Source organism: Alternaria burnsii, assembly GCF_013036055.1.
Source record: "Alternaria burnsii strain CBS107.38 chromosome Unknown 700, whole genome shotgun sequence".
NCBI lineage: Eukaryota > Fungi > Ascomycota > Dothideomycetes > Pleosporales > Pleosporaceae > Alternaria > Alternaria burnsii.
Genome location: NW_024066121.1, coordinates 392600 through 413111, shown reverse-complemented (window position 1 = coordinate 413111; position 20512 = coordinate 392600). Strand labels below are relative to the sequence as shown.

The window sequence follows — 20512 nt, the reverse complement described above, 5'->3', positions numbered from 1 at the left end:
CAGTACGACCTCAGACCCTGAAAGTACACAATTACTCCAGTTGGTTGCACATGCAGTGGAATGAATAAGTATGTATTGTTTATTCAAGCCTTTCCTCAGCCAAAGGCCAAGGTGCGGATATGTCACTAAGCCCGCAATAACACCAAGGCTCTGAAGAGTCAAGAACGTGCGACATTTTCAGTCGGCACATCTATTCTCCCAGTCTCCTCCCCGGACCCATGCCACTCCAAGCATTCCCCGTAGCCCTCGCTGCACTAGGCGGTGCACCACTTCCAGCCGCACCAGCCGTCCTGCCCCTTCCCTCGACAACATGACCGAATCCCCTGTCCTGCACACTGCCCGGCGTCGCACTGAACCAGCCCTTGACCATCTGTGGCGTGCGGATGTAGTTTGTTCCACCACCAAACGTAGGCCAGATGCGTGTCAGGAAATCGTACAAGTGAGCGGCGATGAGACCGGTGAGTTGGCCGGCAGCTGCATCAGGACCGTCGATGATGAAGGTCATGAAGAGCATGGCGAAGGGCAGGTATTTACTTTCGAAGGTGATGATGAAAAAGGATACGGAGCGCGTGGGATTATCTTGGGCGAACGTGTAGGCGTATGCGAGGGACAGCGCGGGGAGGAAAGTGTACTGGTTCAGAATGCCACCTGCTGTTGCCTTTACGGGGACTGTTAGCACAAGTCCATTCCACAGCACGTTTGGATCAGAGCGACAAGGCGAACAAGGTAACAAAGGCGCGAGAAGTCGCAAAAGTATGTAGGGAGCCAACACCGCCTTGCGAAATGGAGAGCATTCGCAAAGCTTTCTCAAGTGACAATCCCACCATGCCTACACACCACACAAGTCCCTTTGATTGATTGCGAATGACGGGACCGCATGATGTGCAAGGGTATTCTTCCTCCGTTCCAGGAACCGCTTCAGCTAGAAATAATAGGCTGGGCGGGCAGATAATCGGAGGTGATTTGGTGACCGAAGTCGTCGCAGACAGTTGTGTCGATGCGATATGGGGAGTTTCTATGTACGCGTGGCCGCGGAGTGTTTGCAGATAAGTACTTACGGCAATGACGCTCGCGAGAAACATGGTGTATACGAAGAAGTCGCCAGGCTGCGAGAAGCGAGACGACTCCCGCTCGATGGAGCTGCCGTATTGGTATAGAAAGTATGGATCAAGCAGGATGCCGAACTTCGGTTTCGTGATCAGAAACGCCGTGAAGATTCGCCAGAGCTGAGGGAACACCTTCGTCGTAAAGACATAGTGGCTCGCGAAGATGTAGTGGTAGAGGCTAATGATGCCGCCATAGCCAGCAGCTGATACAACGACTGCTGCAGCTGTGATGGTCCTGGGGGGGAGGGTTAGCAATTGTTCGCAGGTGTTTGCGCAGTAGCTTGAGAGCTTGAGACAAGCTGCAAGCTCCAAGCTTCGAGTGGTGCAGAGCTCGATGAGGAAGAGACTCGCTTACCTAGAGACCGGCGGGAGTGTCCAGAAGACATCCATCGTTACGTGAAGCTATAGCAATTGTACGCGTGAAGGTGTCGTGAATGAGGACCAGCGAGTGCTGCCTGGAAAAAGAGGAGCAAGCGAATTCGCAAGGTGGCTTAAAAGCCCGCGGCGCGGGTGGGGGCTGCCGCTAAACTGCATCGCGCCGAATCACGTCATTGGCTACCGGAGCTTCATTACTCACTTGCACACACTGGAACATTCTGAAGCTACACGAACATCATGATACTTAGGTCCTCAGCAGTAATCATCGGCCCCCCTTCTACCAAATATGATCGACTCCATCTACATGAACTAAGTTCCATTCATCGGAGTCCTGCCCAATTTTCATGCAAAAACACGCATTGCAACACATGTTATTCCAATTCTTCTCCGGCTTCATCGCCACAAGAATATCTGTTTTCTTCTTGTTACACTGATGGCACGTAAACTCCGTCTTCTTTTCGTAGCGATGCAAAATCCACTGCTCGCGAAGTTCCCACCATTGTGCATCTGTACGGCCGCGTTCTTCGGTCATTGTGGATTCGGATTCGGATTCGGAATACTGGCTGTCTGAGGCTTCGTTGTCTGTGGATTCAGAAGGTGTAGATTCGACAACTGTCGACCCCGTGGATGAAACGTTGCTAGTCGGAGAGGAGTGGATTATAGAACCGTCGGTTGTAGACCCGGTATGCGAAGGTTGACTAGCCGTGGATTCGGTGGTGGTAGAGCCGGGTGAGGGTGTCACCTCGATAGAGGAAGAGGGCTCGCGCTCTCTTTTATCGGGGGAGGGTGTTCTCATTGTGTCTGTGAATATGGGCGCTGTGCGTAGTGAGGTAGGTGAGATAAAGAACGCAAGTAAGGTAGTTAAATAGATAAAGCCATTTTCATACAAGGTGAAAGCAATGACAATCCGTTTTGTTGTCTCCACTCCACAAACACTTGCATGGAAGCCTGAGACTGTGTTTCACACCATATACAAAACGGTCGTGCAAAGTCTTAGTTGTTCTTGTCTTGAGTTCCATGAACTTCACTCTCACCCCCTACGCCAGGCGTTCCCCGTTCCTCATACGAGTCCTCGTATCGTCTCCATATTTCCATGTCTCTGGCTACTCTCTTGTGATGTCGGACGCGGTGCTGGTAGGCGACCATGCGCTTATCTGCTTCGAGCATACCACCCAGTATCATTCCGGACATTTGGATGTAACTAGTCTGTGTGAGGGAAGAGTAGTAGGGAAATATTGGAAAGCACATACGTCTTGAATTGGACGGTGAGTCCCTTGTATACAGGGGAGAAGGCGTATGCGACACCACCTGCCACAGCGAAGAAAGCGCCCCACTGTAACCCCAAGTCAGCCATCGTACTAGTAGATTAGAAATCTTGCATTCTCTTGATCCATCTACAACCGATCGCGCAAACTTCATCTGTAGCCAGGCGCACATCTTGGCCAATGATATCCACGGGTGCACATAGTAATCGGACGCACACAGTCTTCCTTCTCTTTCTTGTCATGCTGCCACATTTGTCGATAAATTCTGGTACATCCAAAAGAAAGACCAACAGGCAGTATCATAAGAAGGATGTTGAAAAAAACGTATGCATACCTTCGTACCACCGATCAACGCACCCCTTGCAGCTTCCCAAGCCGCCTCGTTGGTCTCTGCGTCCTTTTCCAAGCTGCCATGTTGTCTCACCATGATTGAGCTATCATTGGTGTCGCGTGTCTAATTAAAGAAACGCCGTATCGCAATCGCAGTTGGTGGATAAAGATGTTTGAACGTTGAACACGCGATGAGATGTAGATGAGGTGATGTCAACGTACATTTTCGGTCGGAGCTCGGACATGAGCTTGTTTAGTGGGGGTGCCATGTGGGGTGCATACTTCATCTCAGATGAAGATCGGGTACATCATCCTCACTACACTACAATACTTTTCCGTTCTTTCATCTCGTGGAGCTACTTTGTCACCCAGACATACTGAGGAAGTCTGGACAGAAAAATATGTTGTGCCGATGAATCTTCGTATCCAATGTTCTCGTATCTATGCTACTCTTGCCTTCTAAATTGTACACGTATTCTTACATATATTATTTGAGACGTTCAATCATGTAATCATGCTCTACGCGAGCAGCCCCAAAGAAAGATCAAACGACATGGCCTTTCTACAAGTGTGATGCCTACGACGGTACAGAGGGCATGCCGTCCAACACCTCTGCCTTTTTCTCCTTCGAGAGTGATTCCTTCGGTGTCGATTCTTCGCTGTAAGGCTCCTCCTCTCGTGCCTGATCATCGACAATGTCGGGATTATCAGAAAATTCGTTCCCCTGCACAATATCATGTTGCGACGCGACAGCATCTGAGCCAGGGCCAAGTGGTCGGAAGAGCTGTACGCCCTTTGTAGCTTTGATCTTGTCCTGTTGCTTCCTCCACGCGCGTCCGCGATTGCTGTAGCGCTGTATTAAATCACGGTAATGCTTAAGGCCCCTGTCAACGGCCTCTTCGTCTTGTCCAATGAGTTGATGCCTTCGCGCTTGGAGCGACCTGTACAGCTTCCATCGTTTCTCTTCAGGTATCTCTCTGATATGGTATTCTATCTTCCAGTCATCCCATTCAGAGATTTGCTCTGGTCGGTCGACATAGCCCCCATTGACTAGACTGCGGACAGTCATTGTCCAACCCATCAAGGGGCCATTAGGGGCTGCTGGGTTCTCAAATGTATCTTCGGCGACATCATCTGAATCTTCAGTAACTTCTTCAGCAGTTTCAGCAGTCTCTTCAACCATGCCTTGGTCAACGTCTTCCACTGTAGTCGAATGCTCGTCTTCTTGCGCTTCAACCTCTTCAGAAGTCTTTTCAGCATCGACTTGTTCATCGACGTCGTCTTGCGCTTCTTGCCAAGCTGCTTGAGTCTCGGCATCACCTTTCCCTACACCAACAACGTTTTGTGCAAACTCTTTCTGAGCGGCCTCTCCAGCACTCTGAATCTCGTCTGCTTGCTCTTCGGTGACGGGTTCGGCGAAGACATACATAAAGGGTGTCTTGCCTTCGCGAGCCTCGAAGTGTAATCGGATAGACTATTGTGATTAGCGACGAAGTTGTACTACCCGGGTGGCAACTTACTGTATTGGGAAACTGTTCGGTAGCTTTGACAAGAAGCTCATCAACGAGGTTCAAGGAAAGCTTGAACTCCTGGTCTCCCAGAATCGTGTCATGTTGGCCGTGTAAGACAGCGTCCATATCCGAAAGGCTTAGATATTGGAAGCCGAAGATACGCTCGATGTTGTGGTAGGCGATGAAGATGCCGTCCATGCGCCCCATGCGGACTTGTAGAGAGTATTTCAACATGGTTGCACGCGTCATGTCGTAGAACTCACGCTCGAACGACTCCCACTCGCCTAGACTGTGACGAAGCTGGTAGCCAGAACCCTCTTCGTAATGCTTGTGGTTCATCCGGATAGAAACAACAGCTCGCGTCTTCAGGTCAAACACTCCAGTTCCGGGTAGTCGTGGGTCAACAGCGTCTAACTGCGAGCGCATCATAATGTTACCTTGTTTCGAGTAATGGTAGCAACGACTAGCGTTCTCTTCTGTAGGCGCCTTCTCGGGACTTGACCTTCGGAATTTCTCAAATTCGCTGCGCTCGGTTGTGAGGAGCTTTTCTAATGAGTGACCCAACCAGCTCATGATATTAGGGCTATCGTAGGATTTGTCGGCGTCTATCGCATAAGTACCATCCTTGTACCGGAGGAAGACGGCACTGGGACCAAGCGTGATCCTGGAAAACTTGGAAGAAGGTTCGGGAAATTGCCGTGAGAGCATGCCATGATTGAGTCTTCGGAAGTTGGACAAGATGTAATGAAAGTGTTGGAGCATACTCGACATACTCGATGTAGAGCCAGTGAACTTTGTGCCAACCCGCCTTGTCAAAGCCAGTAAATCTTCGTCCTTGGACGAAGTCTTGTATTCGCTCAAGGCATCGAAGTCAAACTCATTCGCCGGCATGATTTTCTCGAGGTATGGGTCGAAATTATACACGTGCGTTCGTGGGTCCTGCAGAAGATATACACCAGGATTGAATAGAACACGATCGAGGCCATATGACAACATGGGGACGGGTGGTTTGTCGACTTCGACAGCCTCAAATTTGAGGTCGGAAGGGTACAAGGTGCTGATAGCAATCGCCTCTCGTTCTTCATTTTTTTCCTTGTCCCTCTTTTTCTTGTCACCAAGCATACCACTTAGGATAGATCGTGGTCCTTCACTCTCCTCCCCCTCTCCCGATTTCTTCTTGTCTCTGACAGCATGCTTCCTGATCGGGACTGCGCGTTCAGATTTGTGCCGGATGGATTGGCGTTGCGGCAGTCGAGTCTGGCTGCGGGCAGCGCAGAACAGGCAAACGGGAGTCCTATGCCATAGCGAGGCTGGCGACAGCTGGCGACGCAGCATTGGAGGGAGCGTGGTGGGCAAGGCGAGCAGGTGGCGTTTGATATGCAATGGCAGTGACGCTCGGTCGCGACTGCCCTCAGAAAATGTGTCGGCGTTTGTTAACGCCGGGCGATCATTGGGATCAGCCATGTGACGTACGCGCGCAAGCGGCCAGGGCCAGTGGACGCGCGGAAAGCTACCAGTAACCAGAGACCCACCCTGTAATCCACCCATACACTCGTGCATCCTACCCGTATATCTCGTCCTGTCATTTCCTTGCAAACGCGCTGTGATAGTCGGCCCGGTGAAGCATCCCGCGCCCTCTCACAGACTCACACAACGCTCGACAGCACTGTTGGCGGCGAAGCTTGGAAACCCTCATCCATGCCGCGGAATAATAACATGTCGTGATTACAGCACGCCTGCCGACCCCCCTCCTGCAACAGGCCGAGCCCGCGATCTGCTGCACCCAGGGCCTTGCTACGGCTACTGCCACTGCTACTGCTACCGTCTAATCGTTCCGCCGTTGTCCTCTGCATTGTCTCCCGTTGCGCCCACGCCCTGATTGGTTCCACCGCCATTCTGCGCCCAACGCTGCTCTCCCGCTCCAATTTCCACCCCCAGGTCTTGTCAATATCTTCCGAGAATATCCTCCGACGCGACACTTGCCTCCCTCTCCCCAGAGCCCCTCTGCATGCGATAGCTGTGCCGCCGAGCTCGTGCTGGGCTTCGCGCGCCAATCGAGAATCTCGGAATGTCCAAAGACAAGCGGAGAAGCATCTTTGGCAGCAGCTCCCTCAATGCTTTCGCGTCGCGCAGTAACAAGGATGAATCGCAGCCCTCCAACCTGCTGCGCAAGCGGCGCACCGCGTCCTTCATGTCGAATCTCTCCGATGTGTCGCAATACCCTGAAGCAGTGCCTTCCAACGGCAGCACGGTAGTGGGGAGCAGCACCCTCATGGAACCGCCAGACCCCCAGCGACCGGCCCTCTCCAAAGCCAGCCTGAAGCGCGCCAGCTCCGTCTTCAGCTCCTTCCGCGGCTACAAACTGTCCGCCGACGACGACCCCGAACCTCTCTCTGCGACCTCGACGCGAACATCGACTGGCTTTGGGGAATACATCTGGGAGGACGTGCAGGATCGGCAGGTGCTGCAGCATGGCGAGGTCCAGACGAGCAGCTCCATGTTCAGGAAGAAGAGAGAATACCTGGTGCTGACTGAGAAGCATCTCATCAGGTTCAAGAACCACTCCAAGGCGATTGAAGCTTTTCCTGGGTGCGCCTCAGCGTCGGCAAGCTTCAGAGACAAGGCTAATGAGCACAGGATACCGTCGCCGAACAACCGAATGAGCTACTACCGTCACAGCCACAGTCCATCTTTTGGATCTGCGCACGAACTCCAGTCCATGGCTTCAGAGTCGTCCGGAGACCGTCACCATGGCATACCCCTTCGCCATATCGTCGCGGTATACCATCTAGACGACGGCCGACCACACTTTGCGCTGGAACTCTATTACTTGGATGATGAGTCAAATAACGCCTCATCCATGACCTTGCAATTCGGTGATCCAGAGGAGATGTTCTCCTGGCTCAAGACTATACGAGAAGCGGCTAATAGGGCGCGATTGTCTGACGCGAAACCCATCTCTGCACACAATTCTCACCTGGCTGCGCGCGTTGTTGAAGCAGAACGCGATTATGTACCTCCTCACTACGCCATATACAAGGTTGTTCTCCGACCACAAGGGAAGACGACGACGAGGTCTTCCACAGACGATTTAGCCAAAGTATCTGCTTCAGTATGTTTCCTTGCTATTGGTGTGCACAAAGTGCACATTATTCCGTTGTTCAAGCCATCATCACAACGGTCTTCAAGCCCTTCATTGGTGTCTCATAACACCCAGTCTTCGCATGGTATCCTAACCCTGACCGAAGTGTGCGTAAACGAAATCGACGATACCTTTCAATTAACCTTCCGGTAAATGTTTGTTCTTGCACTGTAGGGACCCTGCTGACAACACGCAGTAAACCTCTCGAACGCCCTAAGGTCCTCCATCTAGCATCGTTAGCTTCGCGGGACATCGCTGTCCGTCTACGATCCATAGAAGCTAATCTGAGACCAGAGTGGGAGACACGACCTTTTGACTTTCTTGTTCCAGAAGATGTGCATCATGACATTGGACGGCAGGAAAGCCCACACCCGATGGATCAAGATTCTCTGGATAGGACCTTGATTGGGTATTGTGTTGCTTACGACGTACAGCCAGAGAACATCAGCTATCAAATCACCTATCCACACGAAGACGCTCCCCGATTCGAGCTGCTGCCACCTGCCGGCCTGCGCAGGAAAGAGTACAACACCCTCGAATTACTCGCCGTCATGCGTGCGTTGCGCTACAACGAAACTTTCGGGGGAATCTCATTTAAAGACGTAAAGTTGGACGTCCTGAATGGGCTGAAAGATCCGAATGGCGCGGAGCATGTTTGCTTGAAAACAAAACGCGGAACGTATGCACGGCTAGATGTCGAAGAGCTTGAACGGTCCTGCCTACTTGTGCAAGAAATCCGCGCTTTGGCTCTTACGAATCGCAAGTTACGGAGGATGGATTTCACAGCCTGCATTTCCAGAAAACCTAAAGATCACGGGGAGGCTAGAGGCAGTGCAAGAGATCAGGGCTGCGGCATTGTGGAAGCTTTGTTCCCGCTGTGCAAGTACCAAACTACCAATGTCGATTGGATAGCTTTGAACAAGATACAACTTGGAGATACAGATTTGGACTATCTCGTCGCAGCGGGTGTCGAACGAGCGTGCCACTTCCGCGGCCTGGAATTGAGTGGGTGTGGACTAACGGATCGCTCGCTTTCTCTTGTACTGGATGCCATTCGCGCGCAGGAGACTACGCTTGAGGCCCTGGATCTGTCGTCTAACCCTTTCAGGCTGTCGCCCAGCATCTTCGATTCCCAGATTGGCGTTTTTGGTTATCTCACGCGACTCAATCTGTCGCACGTTGCGCGCTCGTCGGGTCTCGAGTCTTTGATCTCAGTCGAAACGTTTGCTGGCTGGAGACTACAAGAGCTGATTCTGAGTGGTACTTCACTCAATCCGGCCATGGTTGACGCAATCGCTGGGTGAGCCGCTATATACCTCGGTTTCTTGCGTGTTTTACTAACGACTGCATAGTTATCTTGTTAATTACAAGCAATCATCAGCTCTTCGCGAAGTCAGGTTGGACCACTGTTTCCTTACAGGAAGAGACATAGCGTACCTGTTGCACTCGATGACAGAACATCCTGGGAAAGCTCGCGAGTTACATCTAGACGTCAGCGAGAACAATATTGAGGAAGATTTGGACAAGTTGACCAAAGCTATCTCTGATGGTCTCGCGCCATCTAACTTTACACTCCGTCTTCTAGAGTTCGAAGAGGACGCCGATTTTCGCAAGATGATTCTTGCGTTGGCCGCGAACAACACCATCAGACAGCTCGATATCTCGCGAGCATCGTTACCATGCGAAGCATCGGAAGAAACTTGTCATGCTATGGAAAAGATGTTTGCGGACAACACAAGTCTTGAGTGGCTTGACATCTCTGGGGAGGACTCCCGACTTGAGACGACCAAGCTAGGCGTTGGTATTAATCGAGCATTACGGGGTTTGCAACACAACCGGACCTTGCGAGCTCTGTACATCAGATGTAAGTCTATATACATTTCATACCTGCTAGGCAACCGTCTAACCATACCAGATCAAAAGTTGGGTGTACAGGGAGCAAGCACCCTAGCGGACGTCCTTAAGGTCAACACTACTTTGCAGTACCTTTACTGTGAGGACAACGGTATTGCCTTGACTGGCTTTACTGATCTAGTCAATGCACTTCATCGAAACACCACTCTCCTCTTTCTTCCCAGCATGGAGGAGGCACGTCAGATGGCACTGAAACAGACTGAAGAGCAGGTCAAGTCCATGCGAGACGATGCAGCAATACCCACGCAATCAAAGTCGTCTTCTGTCCGAAGCAGACTCACGAATCGCGTAGTCAGCAACTCCAAGAAGGAGATGAACAATCCGTCGGGTCTCTCCGACCAAGACATCAAAGCCGCTTTGGGCCTTGTTGACGAGAGCTGGGCGAGGCAAGAATACCGCCTTCAGCAGTACCTCCAACGAAATCACAACATTGCACACGGGATACCGACAACTATGGATGTCGATGAAGAAGACTTTGAAAGGCCAGACACGGCTGGTAGTCTCGGCAAGATCCTTGAGAAGGTCACGATAGAAAGCACACCGACGGACGAGAAAAACGTACAACTTGGTGTTTATACGCCACAGTCGACAGACGAGAAGAAAGTACAGCTTGGTGTTTATACGCCACAGTTTTATTCACCAGGTGCGTCGACGCCCACGACGGAAGTCGACTACGATATCACGCCTCTGGAAAAGGAGTTGGAGATGTCTTTTGGCGATCAACGAAGAGCATTTCCTTTCCCTCTGTAAACGACGCGACGCGATGCTACGACGCAAGTCCCCTCCCGTGCCCTTCTACATGTTGCGCATGTCGATCGCCTTGAGGCTACCATGTACATATAGAGCTTGTTTTGCATATAGACCCTCTCACACCAGAGGTCACTCGGCGTTGTCGTTTTCCTTCTCTTTCTTCATATAATGCAACAATATGGCGGGGAAATACATACGGTAGGGACATGTGCTGCGATTCCTCTTCCTTGGTGAGAGGGAGTACATGCGCCCATTGATTAGGAGGTCAGGATATGAAGGGAGGGTATAATAACTTTCCATGATACCATAGACGATTTGAATACATTTATATCCACTACTTTGAACCCTCACAATATAGGATGCCTTTCTTGCAGATACATGTTGAACATGACGCAGGACAACGGTCGGCTATGGAAGCACGACCCCTGCTCCGCCGGTCTTAGCGACATCATCGCTCCGCTGCCCGCATCACCTCCGCGAAGCTCGTTCTTCTAGAAGCTCCCCACCATGCCGTCCTACACATGAGTGCACCTTCCCGCTCTACAAACGACTCGTGCGCGCCTGCCAAACGTCACTAGGCGACCGTCATTCGCTCACTCCAGCCTCGCGTCCTCGCTCCTCAACTCACTCGCGCCCGCTTGCCCGCCGCCGCTCCACTTCAGAGATCACAACTGCGCCAACATCACTACCCCCTCGCTACACCACGTCCACAGCGACCATGGCCGACGCAGACATAGAGGCCAACATCGACCTCCTACTCAGTTTTGGCGCGGATCAGCTGGACAGAAATGAAGCCCGACAGCTTCTCGCGGTATGGCCCAAACAGCTCGCAATCTGTTTGCGCCTTGCGACAAAGCCCTAACCAAGCAAACAGAATCATGGCCAGAGTGTCGAGGCCGCCATGGACAAATACTTCACCAGCATGGAGCAAGGAGGCATACAATCTCTAAAGACCCACCTGCGCAATTCGCAAGCCAAGTGGGACGAGACTGCCTTTGCGGGGGCCGGCTATGGTATTGACGACACAAACGTTCCCAGTACGTCGACCTCAGTTCCGAAGACTTCCTACGATAACACGACTGACAGCCGCTCGCTTCAGCATTCAATATTGACTATGCTCCAGGCCACGAGAATTACCCACATAGCAACATTAATAGCAGAGCCCCCACACGGCCACCTTCACGGACGAGTGTCGCCTCTACACAAGCTCAAGCCGGCGACGCGCCTATACAAAGTCAGTACAGGGAGTTCGCCAGCAACACTGGACGCCGAGTGCTGACAGATATTCAGGCATAGAGGGTCAAGAAACAGGTGTCACCGGCTCCAACGCCGTCTTTGGGCCGGCCATGAGAGACAATTACGATACGTCTCAGTGGGCCTTGGTACCAACCGCGACCGAGATCATTGCCGACCCCATTCCCAGTCAACGCAAGCGCGAAGAAGGAGAGCCTGCAATTCTCAAGCCATCGTCCAACTTCAACTACCTTCCCAACCTCATTCCTATCCTCCATTCGATACCGCTGTTCCGAAATGCGCTGCTATGCCCGGGTATTACAAAAGACGATTACTGGCAGGGCGACGAATGGTGGAAAGGCAATCCCAAGTCGGCTTCGCGCATCTTTGATGCAAGTGTTGGGCTATCCGAGTCGTATAATCTAGAAATACTTCACGAAGCGCAGCGGATGATGGCCTTTCTGGATAAAACCGAGCGGATCTATGGGTCGGTCAACGGACTACTTGAGAGCGAGGCCTGGAGAGAACTCCCGTCGACTGTCGACGACCCGGACGATGATCTGCTGAAGTTCCTTGTGTTATGGGGCTTCGCGTTCGAGAGCCACATGCCTAATGCTGAGTTGAACGGTACTCTTCGGTCTACAGTGGACGTCGCGGATAGCACCGTAGAGAGCTTTGTGCTCGATGCTGTGGTAACACGCGATCCATCCCGGCCTGACTTTAGCTTGTACGACGTTTTGGACGACTCGCTGTTCTCTGTGGCTGTGGGTAGTGCGCACATCCGTGAACCCAGTAACGTCCTGATACTACGGCTATCCTCATCGAATACAGAGGCATCTGACCTAGGCATTCGCATTCCAGCTACCCTCTATATCGATCGATATCTCCAACAAAATAAGCATGTCATCGATGGCATGTACAGCGATATCAGGCAGCACGAGGAACAACTGAACGTTATCAAGTCGCACGTGGAGAAGCTGAAGTATTATACCCCGAATAAAGCAGGCGCGAAAAAGCTGGACTCCTTGCAGTTACTCAAAACAAGCATGACCGCATTTGAGCCTGCAAAGTCTGGTAGCTCTCCAGAGGATGCGTCAACTTTGGCTCAGCTACAAGAGCTATACAGTAGCATCGAAAGCAAGCTTGCAACCCTCGAGGAGCAGACTGAACAAGCGCAGAAGGCCATCGCAGGCATCTCCGGACGCTTCAAGCCCCGCGTAGACGACAGTACTGACACAACGGCGACCACAACGGATGAGAATGCCATGGACACCACTACCGAAACTACTGAGAATGTAGCCGAAAAGCCCTCGGAGCCTGTCGAGGTCGAATACCCAGCCGGGCAAGCTCCCGAAGACGCCATGAACCGTCCCTACCAACTCTGGGGTGTAGCCACCCGCCGTGACGTAGTCTACATTCGACACCCTGATATAAACTCCAACACCCCCAATGCAACACAATGGTGGCGCATGCAATACGATAGTGAATCTGCCAATCCTATCATCCGGCGCGACCGTCTCTCCTTATCCGAAGTTATCGAACGCGCAACCACGGAATCCGCCTCTGCGCTCCTTGTCTATGCAAATGACGCTGCTACGACTGCCGATCCCCTTCCAATACCCAAGGCTCTCGAGGACTTTGCCAAGAAGGATAATTTGAACTTTCTGAGCGAGTTGCAGGAGAGTCGTACCGGCTGGGAAGATTATGGCGGTGACTATGGAAATGTGGTACAAGGGGGGTGGGACGACACTATGCATCCTACATCTCATGCTGATCCTTCGTTCGATGAGGGAGTGGATGAGAACGGATGGAGTGAGATTAGTGCCAAGGAGTTTTCTAGCAGTACTGGTGGTCGCCCACGCAACGATTCAAACATGAGTTCTGCGACATTAACGCCGAATACGGAAATCGAGGATGATGAGCAGCAGCAGCAAATGGTGGAGACGGGCGCCCGGGGCGTGACGACGAATATGAGTAATGCTAGTAGCGAGACTGTGGGTCGCGGGGACGATGCGATGGATTTGGATGGGGAGAGTCAGAAGTTGCAGAGTCAGGTTAGGTTTTCGGATGTGGATATGGAGGATGTGGGTGGTAGGGATGATGGGCTGAGGACGCAGCATATTGAGGTTTCGGAGAAGAAGGGTGGTTAGGATTCGCCTGTTGTACTACCGAAAAAGGAGCCATGGGGCGAGGATTGGTATCATGCTATTTAGACATGGGTTTGGGTGGGTTTGGATGGGAATGCATCGTCTGGTAGTTGGGGGTAAAAGGCATGATTGGTTAGCTGCTTGGGGTATCTGGTAGTATCCGCCATGGTTATTCTGGTAGGACCGTGGTTCAGCTTGGATGAAATGACTATTTTTCCCCTTCCTGGGGGTTTTGGTTCCAAGGTTGATCTTGGGCGTCTCGTGACTTGGTCTGCGGCTGTGGATATAAAAGCTGCTCAAGTCTTGGTGGCCTTCCTTTCTTACATATCATATTCATACCTTTTTTACCAAAATAAAGTCAACCCGAACAAGTATATGATTGCTCTGGCCTCGCTCTCCAAAAACACAGTTCGTTCTACCCATGTTCCCGGCATTCTTCCAAAAGCTCGATCTACGCCTCTCATATTCTGTCCTCTTTTCTCAACCAAAGCGGCAACCAAATTGCAGGATGTTATCTTCGTCTCGCGCGATACCAAAAATCTTCGACCAAACAGATCATGGCGAGAAGCCAGCCCTTGAGCCTATAAATTCAAAACTCGCAGCGATCTACTCCTTGTTTTCTACGTCGACATCTCGCCTATTTATTATCAAAAATTTGCCATCAAGCACCTATGTTTGTTCTTGCGCCTGTTTGTCCTTTAAAAAAAACATTCGAGGATGCCGATATGCTGGCCAGTTCCCGAAAACTCTCAACCCAAAACTCCATGAGCGACGATCTCTATTTCTCAAAATCGCCGTAGACGAACGAATGGCGCCGTTTTCGCTGTGCGAAACCAAAAGATGAATTTCAAATCGCCATGCCGTCGGCTGTCTGAGAGCCAAAGAGAAGTTTAGCAAACAACATGAAGTTTTTGCTGTCGAAAGTCCGAAGTCTGTCTACTGGAACACAACGTTCAAAGCCCTACAGGCAAGACTGTATGCGTTTGAGGTTTGTCGAGGCCATCAACAAAACAAGACCTGTTGACTACATGGTTCTGGGACTACGCAGCGGAGCCACGAAGTTACCGGATCTGGATACGCGGGTATAAAAACTCTCTCGCCAGCGCTCTTCTCTTCTTCATTACGACTTTTCTATTCATCTATTACCAAAATCAAGAAAGATACCACCGATGTTCGCTGCCTCTTCTTCCAGAAAAAAGGCATCAACTACGCAATGAGAGACTGCTCTTCCTCTCTTTTCTTCCAAAAACCTACTAGTCTTGGATCTACGAGAGCGCAATTTCCAAAACAACCCGCGAACGATCGTATGTGTGGAGGACAGACCTCTCACTCAAAATAACTGAAAAGCCACGCTATGTCGTCTACCTTCTCCTTGTTTCCGAAATATATCGTCCTCGACTCCGGCCGTACAAAATTGCTAGAGACGCTTCCTATGTGTTCTGCGGTACTCCAAGGAGGCATCAAAAACCCACATAGAGTACTCTGATAAGCTGTGTGGCTCGTCACTGCCCCCATCAGCTGAGCAAAGTGTATATAAACACCCTTCTCGAGGCGTACACTTGATCTGCTACCCTCCATCTCCAGATCTTGTACTCTACGAAACGCGGGTCCCGATGAATCATAGAGCCTTTCTCTTGTGTCTTTACAGAAAGATATGATTCAGAGCATACTATGGCTTGAGTGGACTGTCCGAAGGCAACACCTGCTGTCTCAATATCTTCCATCTCCAGCTCTTCTCAAAACACAATGGCGCGACAAAATGTCTTGCGGGTGGGCCTTGCTCTTCTAAAAGACAAGCTGACTCACGATATGCTGTCTCTCGGGTGGCTGATAAGGCTTGCTGTATGAAACAAGATGACTCCAGTACATGAGAACATATCAACCAAGCCGCCCCTTGACAAAACTAGGCACGACTGGTTCCGGCTGTCGTGGGTATATAAGCATCTTCCCAAACTGGATCTACTTTCTCGGCTACACTCGACTTCTCTGTTTACTTATCTAAAATTTTCGAAAAACCAGTCCATGGTTTGCTGGCTCCTCCTTGCCGCTGTTATCATAAAAAAAAGACGCGACGGGAGGTATGAAGTGAACGACCCCGCTGGCTGAGATATCTACCAAAACCAAGATCATTTGAACTAATGGAACGAAATATCGACCCAAAACGCACGCATGAAGGGAAGAGAGCCTCTGGGAGCTACAAAATTGGAATGTTGTCGTCAAAGCAGCCTTCACGTCATCGCGGACAAAGTCTCCGTCCTGAGCCCAATATAAAACCAACCTCAATGTCGCCTTTACACATCCATAACACATCCCTATACCAAAAACACGACAACATCAAAAATCATACAACCACTGCCATGGTTGTTCCGTTTTCCTCCAAAAGATGATGAGAAGCACATAAAATCCCGCCCTCAAAAACGGCGACTTCGACATATGCGGAGTGTTCACTTCGCTTCTCATACAAAAACCACTCCCTTCTTGCTCCTTTCCAAATCTATATCAGGCCTTTCTTCCATTGTACGAAAATTATGACAGCAACACCAATGGTCTTCTGGTTTTTTTCTTCTCAAAACTCAAGGGACAACAGCGCATGATCTGCGGACTTTTGGGGAGAGACTAGGAAACACTAGAGTACATGTCCTTAGCAACCTTACTGCCGCAAACGCAACATCTAGAAAAATATGTTGTTCCAAGGAAACTATTTAGAAGCTTTTACCATGACTGTCTCCAGTGTTGCAGTGGTGCTCAGCGCGTCGCTACTTGAGGCACGATATAAACTCCCTCCGCCCTCTCCCCTCCTAGCCTTACACTACCTAATTTGGCATCATCCTTATGCCAAAATAGCCTGAGGATTGCTCTATGGTCTCCCCTCTTCTTCTAAAACAGAAAAGGTTCAGCCCATGACTTTGCGTGTGGTGAAAGACTCCAGTGTAGTCCAGGGTTGACAAAGTGACCATGTGCAAGATCATGCTGTATTGGTCTACTCGGTTGACTTTAGAACGGGGTTTGCATCCATGTTCCGGCGATTTCCAGAAACCATGTTCGCATTCCAATAAGTGCGACCACGACGGATGCCAATGACGAACACAACTCTTTGGGCTAGCGCGCTGCTGGAAGGATGTATATAAACTTCGTCCCTTGGTCGTAGCCTTCTTCTAGATCTACAAATCCTCATTTTCTAATTCCAAAAGACTAGTGCATCGTCTTATGGCCGCCGTCTCTCCTGGCGTTTTCTAAAAACCGTCAACAACTCCGACACGTCTTCGTCACCTTTGCTCAATCAAAACAGAAAACAGATGTGTATATGGAAGTTTCGAGCCCTCCAAAAGAAAAGCAGCAGTAGAAACTTTATGAAAGGTTCGAATCTGTTGCAGAGTGGCAGATTCCTCTACACATAACGAAATGCTTGTTTCAGAAACTCAAAAGGTGGTTTAAAATACGCTCTAAGTGGATGCGTCGAGACTCGACAAAGAGCAGTTGGAAGCTTCCATGACTTACGCTTTCTTGCAGTGGTTGGTGTAGTTACATAGAGTCTTCTCCAGCTCATACCTCTGTACTGTATCTTTGCATACCTTGTTCTCGACATCAAAAACTCCGCCAAGTATGTTCCATGGCCGCCGTCCTCGAGCCCAAAACAGAGAGCACATTATACTATGATCTGCTGCAGCTGGTCTTTCCAAACCCAATCCTGTTCTTGCGATGAGTTCAGGAAAGCATTGAGAGAATGCGTCATGGAACTGCACCACAATACTCAAATAGTGCTACAGTCGAAATCTTTAAAGCCAATGTCCACGGGTGTATTTAATCGTTTTGGAGCATAAAGAACATTTGAGAAGAAAGACGATGCGAGCCCGCAACCATCGGTCGAAATTAGATTCATCTGAACTACCCCAAAAGACACATCCTTTGTTTCATGATCTTGTCGTCATTACCGCTACATCATTACGTCTCTCTTAACCCTGCATCTCAATACCACCAGATCCGTGAAGTACCTCACCAGTGCAGTACGATCCCAGCGGTGAAGCTAGATGCACATAGCATGTAGCCATCTCAACCGGCATGCCCGGCCTGTTCAGCGGGCAAGCACCAACACCAAGCGAATCCATAGCATCCGCTGGGTTGTTTTTAGTAGCCGGTTGCAACGGGGTCCAGATGATACCCGGCGCAACAGCGTTCACGCGGATTCCGTTTGGCGCTTGCTGCTGCGCAAGACCACGGGTGAAAGTAGCGATGGCTCCCTTGGTGGATGCGTAGTCGAGAAGCATGGGATTAGACATGTAGGCCGCGACGGAAGTGCTGTTTACGATGCAGTCGCCGCGCTTCATGTGCTTGAGTGCGTATTTTGACATGGCGAACATGGAGACGACGTTTGTCTGGAAGGTCTTCTCTGTTACGTCGAGGTCGATCTCTGTTATGTCTGTGCAAGCTTCTTGCATCGCAGCTGTTATACTGTTAGTATCATTCTCCAAACACGAACAAAGTAATAGGATCTTACCGTTGTTGACGAGGACGTTCAGCTTGCCAAACACCTTCATATGTTGCTCAACAGCCTGCTCGCAGTTCTTCCGCTCCCTCAAGTTGAGTTGCATGAGGTTCGCTTTGCGACCAGCCTCCTCGACCTTCTTCTTGACATACTGTGCGTCCTCCTCTTCCTCGGGCAAATACACAATACTAACATCGGCGCCTTCTCTCGCGAATAGAATGGCTACAGCTCGACCAATACCTGAGTCTCCGCCCGTGATCAATGCAGCCTTGCCCTGCATCAAGCCTCGACCCTCATACTCCTTGAGGTACGGCTTCTGGTTCTCGTCCCAAAACTCAAGACGCGACCATTCTGCCTTTTGATCTGTCTTCGCGTCGAGACCTGGGCCACCTTCTTGGTTCTGAGGTGTGATCTCTGTAGACGGGTAGGCGGTAACGGGAGCCTTGTTGTCGCTCATCTTGAAGGTTGTGTGAGTAAAGGTACGTGCAATAGATTTGATTGAAGGAGAGGAAGTGATTGGTTTCCTGAAAATGAGGTTTGAAGATCTGGTGATTGTTCTGAACATTTCTGTCGATCGCAGAGGGTAATTGTAGGGGCGGGTTCTGGTGGGGTTAGGATTTGATAAGATCGTCATCGAACGTCATCGTTGAATGTACAACATCACGTCACGACGAAGAGTCTAGACTTGTGCTCTGGAGGGCGTATATTAACCGGTGCATAGAATTACAATGGCGATGGCATGTCGTATGTGGGCGATACTCTAGCTGATTGATGGAAAGTTGCGCTCACTGCGCCCAAAGAGTTGTGCCGCTCCACGGATGTACATGTGCGCGCATATCATCCCGCTTCGAACTGCAGTCGCGCGCTGGAACAGTAAGCGAGAATTGAGAGGAAGTCCAGTGAAGTAAGCCGAAGTTCGAGCGGTGACCGCGCGATGCCTAAGAGCGTGGAATTGATGGAGTTGGAAACAGCAAAGAATGGCCCCACTTGTCACTCGGAGAAGACTTCGCGTCGCGTCGTGTCGACAACGTCCTATGAGCCCAACCGCCTTTAACGTCTTTAACGATGTTTCAAAGCTCTTTGACACAAACCTCCCACGACCAAGTCGTGCGTCGTTTCACTATCTCGTCGGCGACAATCTAGATGCCCACATTGGGATTCTGCTGTAGTAACACTGAACGGTCGTCGCATGCTGTTCTTTTAGCTCTGGTCTGGATTGCAGCTACGGACACATCAGCAATTAACCTCTGGGGCGAGCGTCTCTCACTGCTGTCATCCTCCAATTTGATCAACCCGCTTCAGGTCCAGCCGTCGGCCGAAGACGTGCGTAGTAGCGTTCTTTGGAAGACGTCCTGAGACGGATGAAAAGAGAGCAAGCTTCCGAGTATGTGTGGTTTACAGTGTGGAGTACGTGGTGCCCCCGGCAACTTTCGCAGTGGATCTTGCCCCCAATCTTAAGCATTATCAGGCCTTAGCACTTCGTCGTCTCACATCCTTGATCGATTGGAAACCCAGTCTCTCAAAGGCGGGGACTCCATTGCTGAACAACAAGCCGCTTATGACAACGATACTACAAGAAAACCAAGATCCGTTCATGCAGCTGGGCTTTGGCAGAACTTGGATTGATCCGTTCCGCCGTTCACCTGTTATTTACCTCCTCAGCGATAACTTCGCTATTGTAGATCACAGCGGGCCGATTCGCTCCGCCATTCCTGGCAATCACCGCACGCGACGGTAGAAGTCCTGATACCTGACTAAATCCCGTCTTACCCCCTTTTCGACTCCTTATGGCACAAATTCTCCCCATTAAAGCATAGATTTTGCGCTCAAGTGCAGAGAGACAACAGATACGAATTCTTTCCACAGCCAACTCGCAGGCGACTTGTCGATTCTCTATTATCGTCATGGGCCATTCAACGAGGAATAATTTGCTGAAAAAGAACTCGTCATCCTTAGCGTATCGCTGCTACAAAAAAGATGTCGACTACATCGCTGGCTGGCTCGCGTGGACGTTGAAACAATGCGGATACCTTGGAATCGATACCGAGTCGAGAGCACAACGGGATGCGGCCTTGAAGTCAGGGAAACAACGAGCATACCCTATACGTATTGTTGAGTGTGTGAAAATGGCTCGATTTATTGCTTCGTTCGATCCAAAGCTTTAAGTGCTAGTGGCGCTCCCGCAACGTCGCAACGGGAGTCACTGACTTTGCTCGGACAACTTCGTCAGTGGTTACTAGCGGGTGAGAACAA

General features: G+C 50.6%; 4 protein-coding genes across 4 annotated transcripts; 2 read left to right on the top strand and 2 right to left on the bottom strand.

Annotated features, from left to right (window-relative positions):
- Window positions 1–190: 190 nt before the first annotated feature.
- On the bottom strand, window positions 191–5925 carry GT037_009227 (pet127-domain-containing protein; the record flags this gene model as incomplete). The annotated part of the gene is made up of 9 exons (XM_038934274.1): window positions 191–658; window positions 1059–1341; window positions 1925–2285; window positions 2519–2685; window positions 2735–2817; window positions 3084–3183; window positions 3302–3360; window positions 3669–4553; window positions 4600–5925. 9 exons carry the CDS (start codon window positions 5923–5925, stop codon window positions 191–193), a joined length of 3732 nt encoding a protein of 1243 aa, XP_038783076.1.
- A 733-nt stretch (window positions 5926–6658) lies between these two features.
- On the top strand, window positions 6659–10396 carry GT037_009226 (uncharacterized protein; the record flags this gene model as incomplete). Its single annotated transcript, XM_038934273.1, has 5 exons — window positions 6659–7179; window positions 7228–7881; window positions 7929–9032; window positions 9085–9596; window positions 9648–10396. The coding sequence occupies 5 exons, from the start codon at window positions 6659–6661 to the stop codon at window positions 10394–10396; spliced, it is 3540 nt and encodes a 1179-aa protein (XP_038783075.1).
- A 718-nt stretch (window positions 10397–11114) lies between these two features.
- GT037_009225 (uncharacterized protein) lies at window positions 11115–13779 on the top strand (the record flags this gene model as incomplete). Its single annotated transcript, XM_038934272.1, has 4 exons — window positions 11115–11207; window positions 11271–11433; window positions 11496–11630; window positions 11687–13779. The coding sequence occupies 4 exons, from the start codon at window positions 11115–11117 to the stop codon at window positions 13777–13779; spliced, it is 2484 nt and encodes an 827-aa protein (XP_038783074.1).
- Window positions 13780–17729: 3950 nt separating this feature from the next.
- Window positions 17730–18716, bottom strand: GT037_009224 (tropinone reductase 1; the record flags this gene model as incomplete). Its single annotated transcript, XM_038934271.1, has 2 exons — window positions 17730–18217; window positions 18272–18716. 2 exons carry the CDS (start codon window positions 18714–18716, stop codon window positions 17730–17732), a joined length of 933 nt encoding a protein of 310 aa, XP_038783073.1.
- Window positions 18717–20512: the final 1796 nt, after the last annotated feature.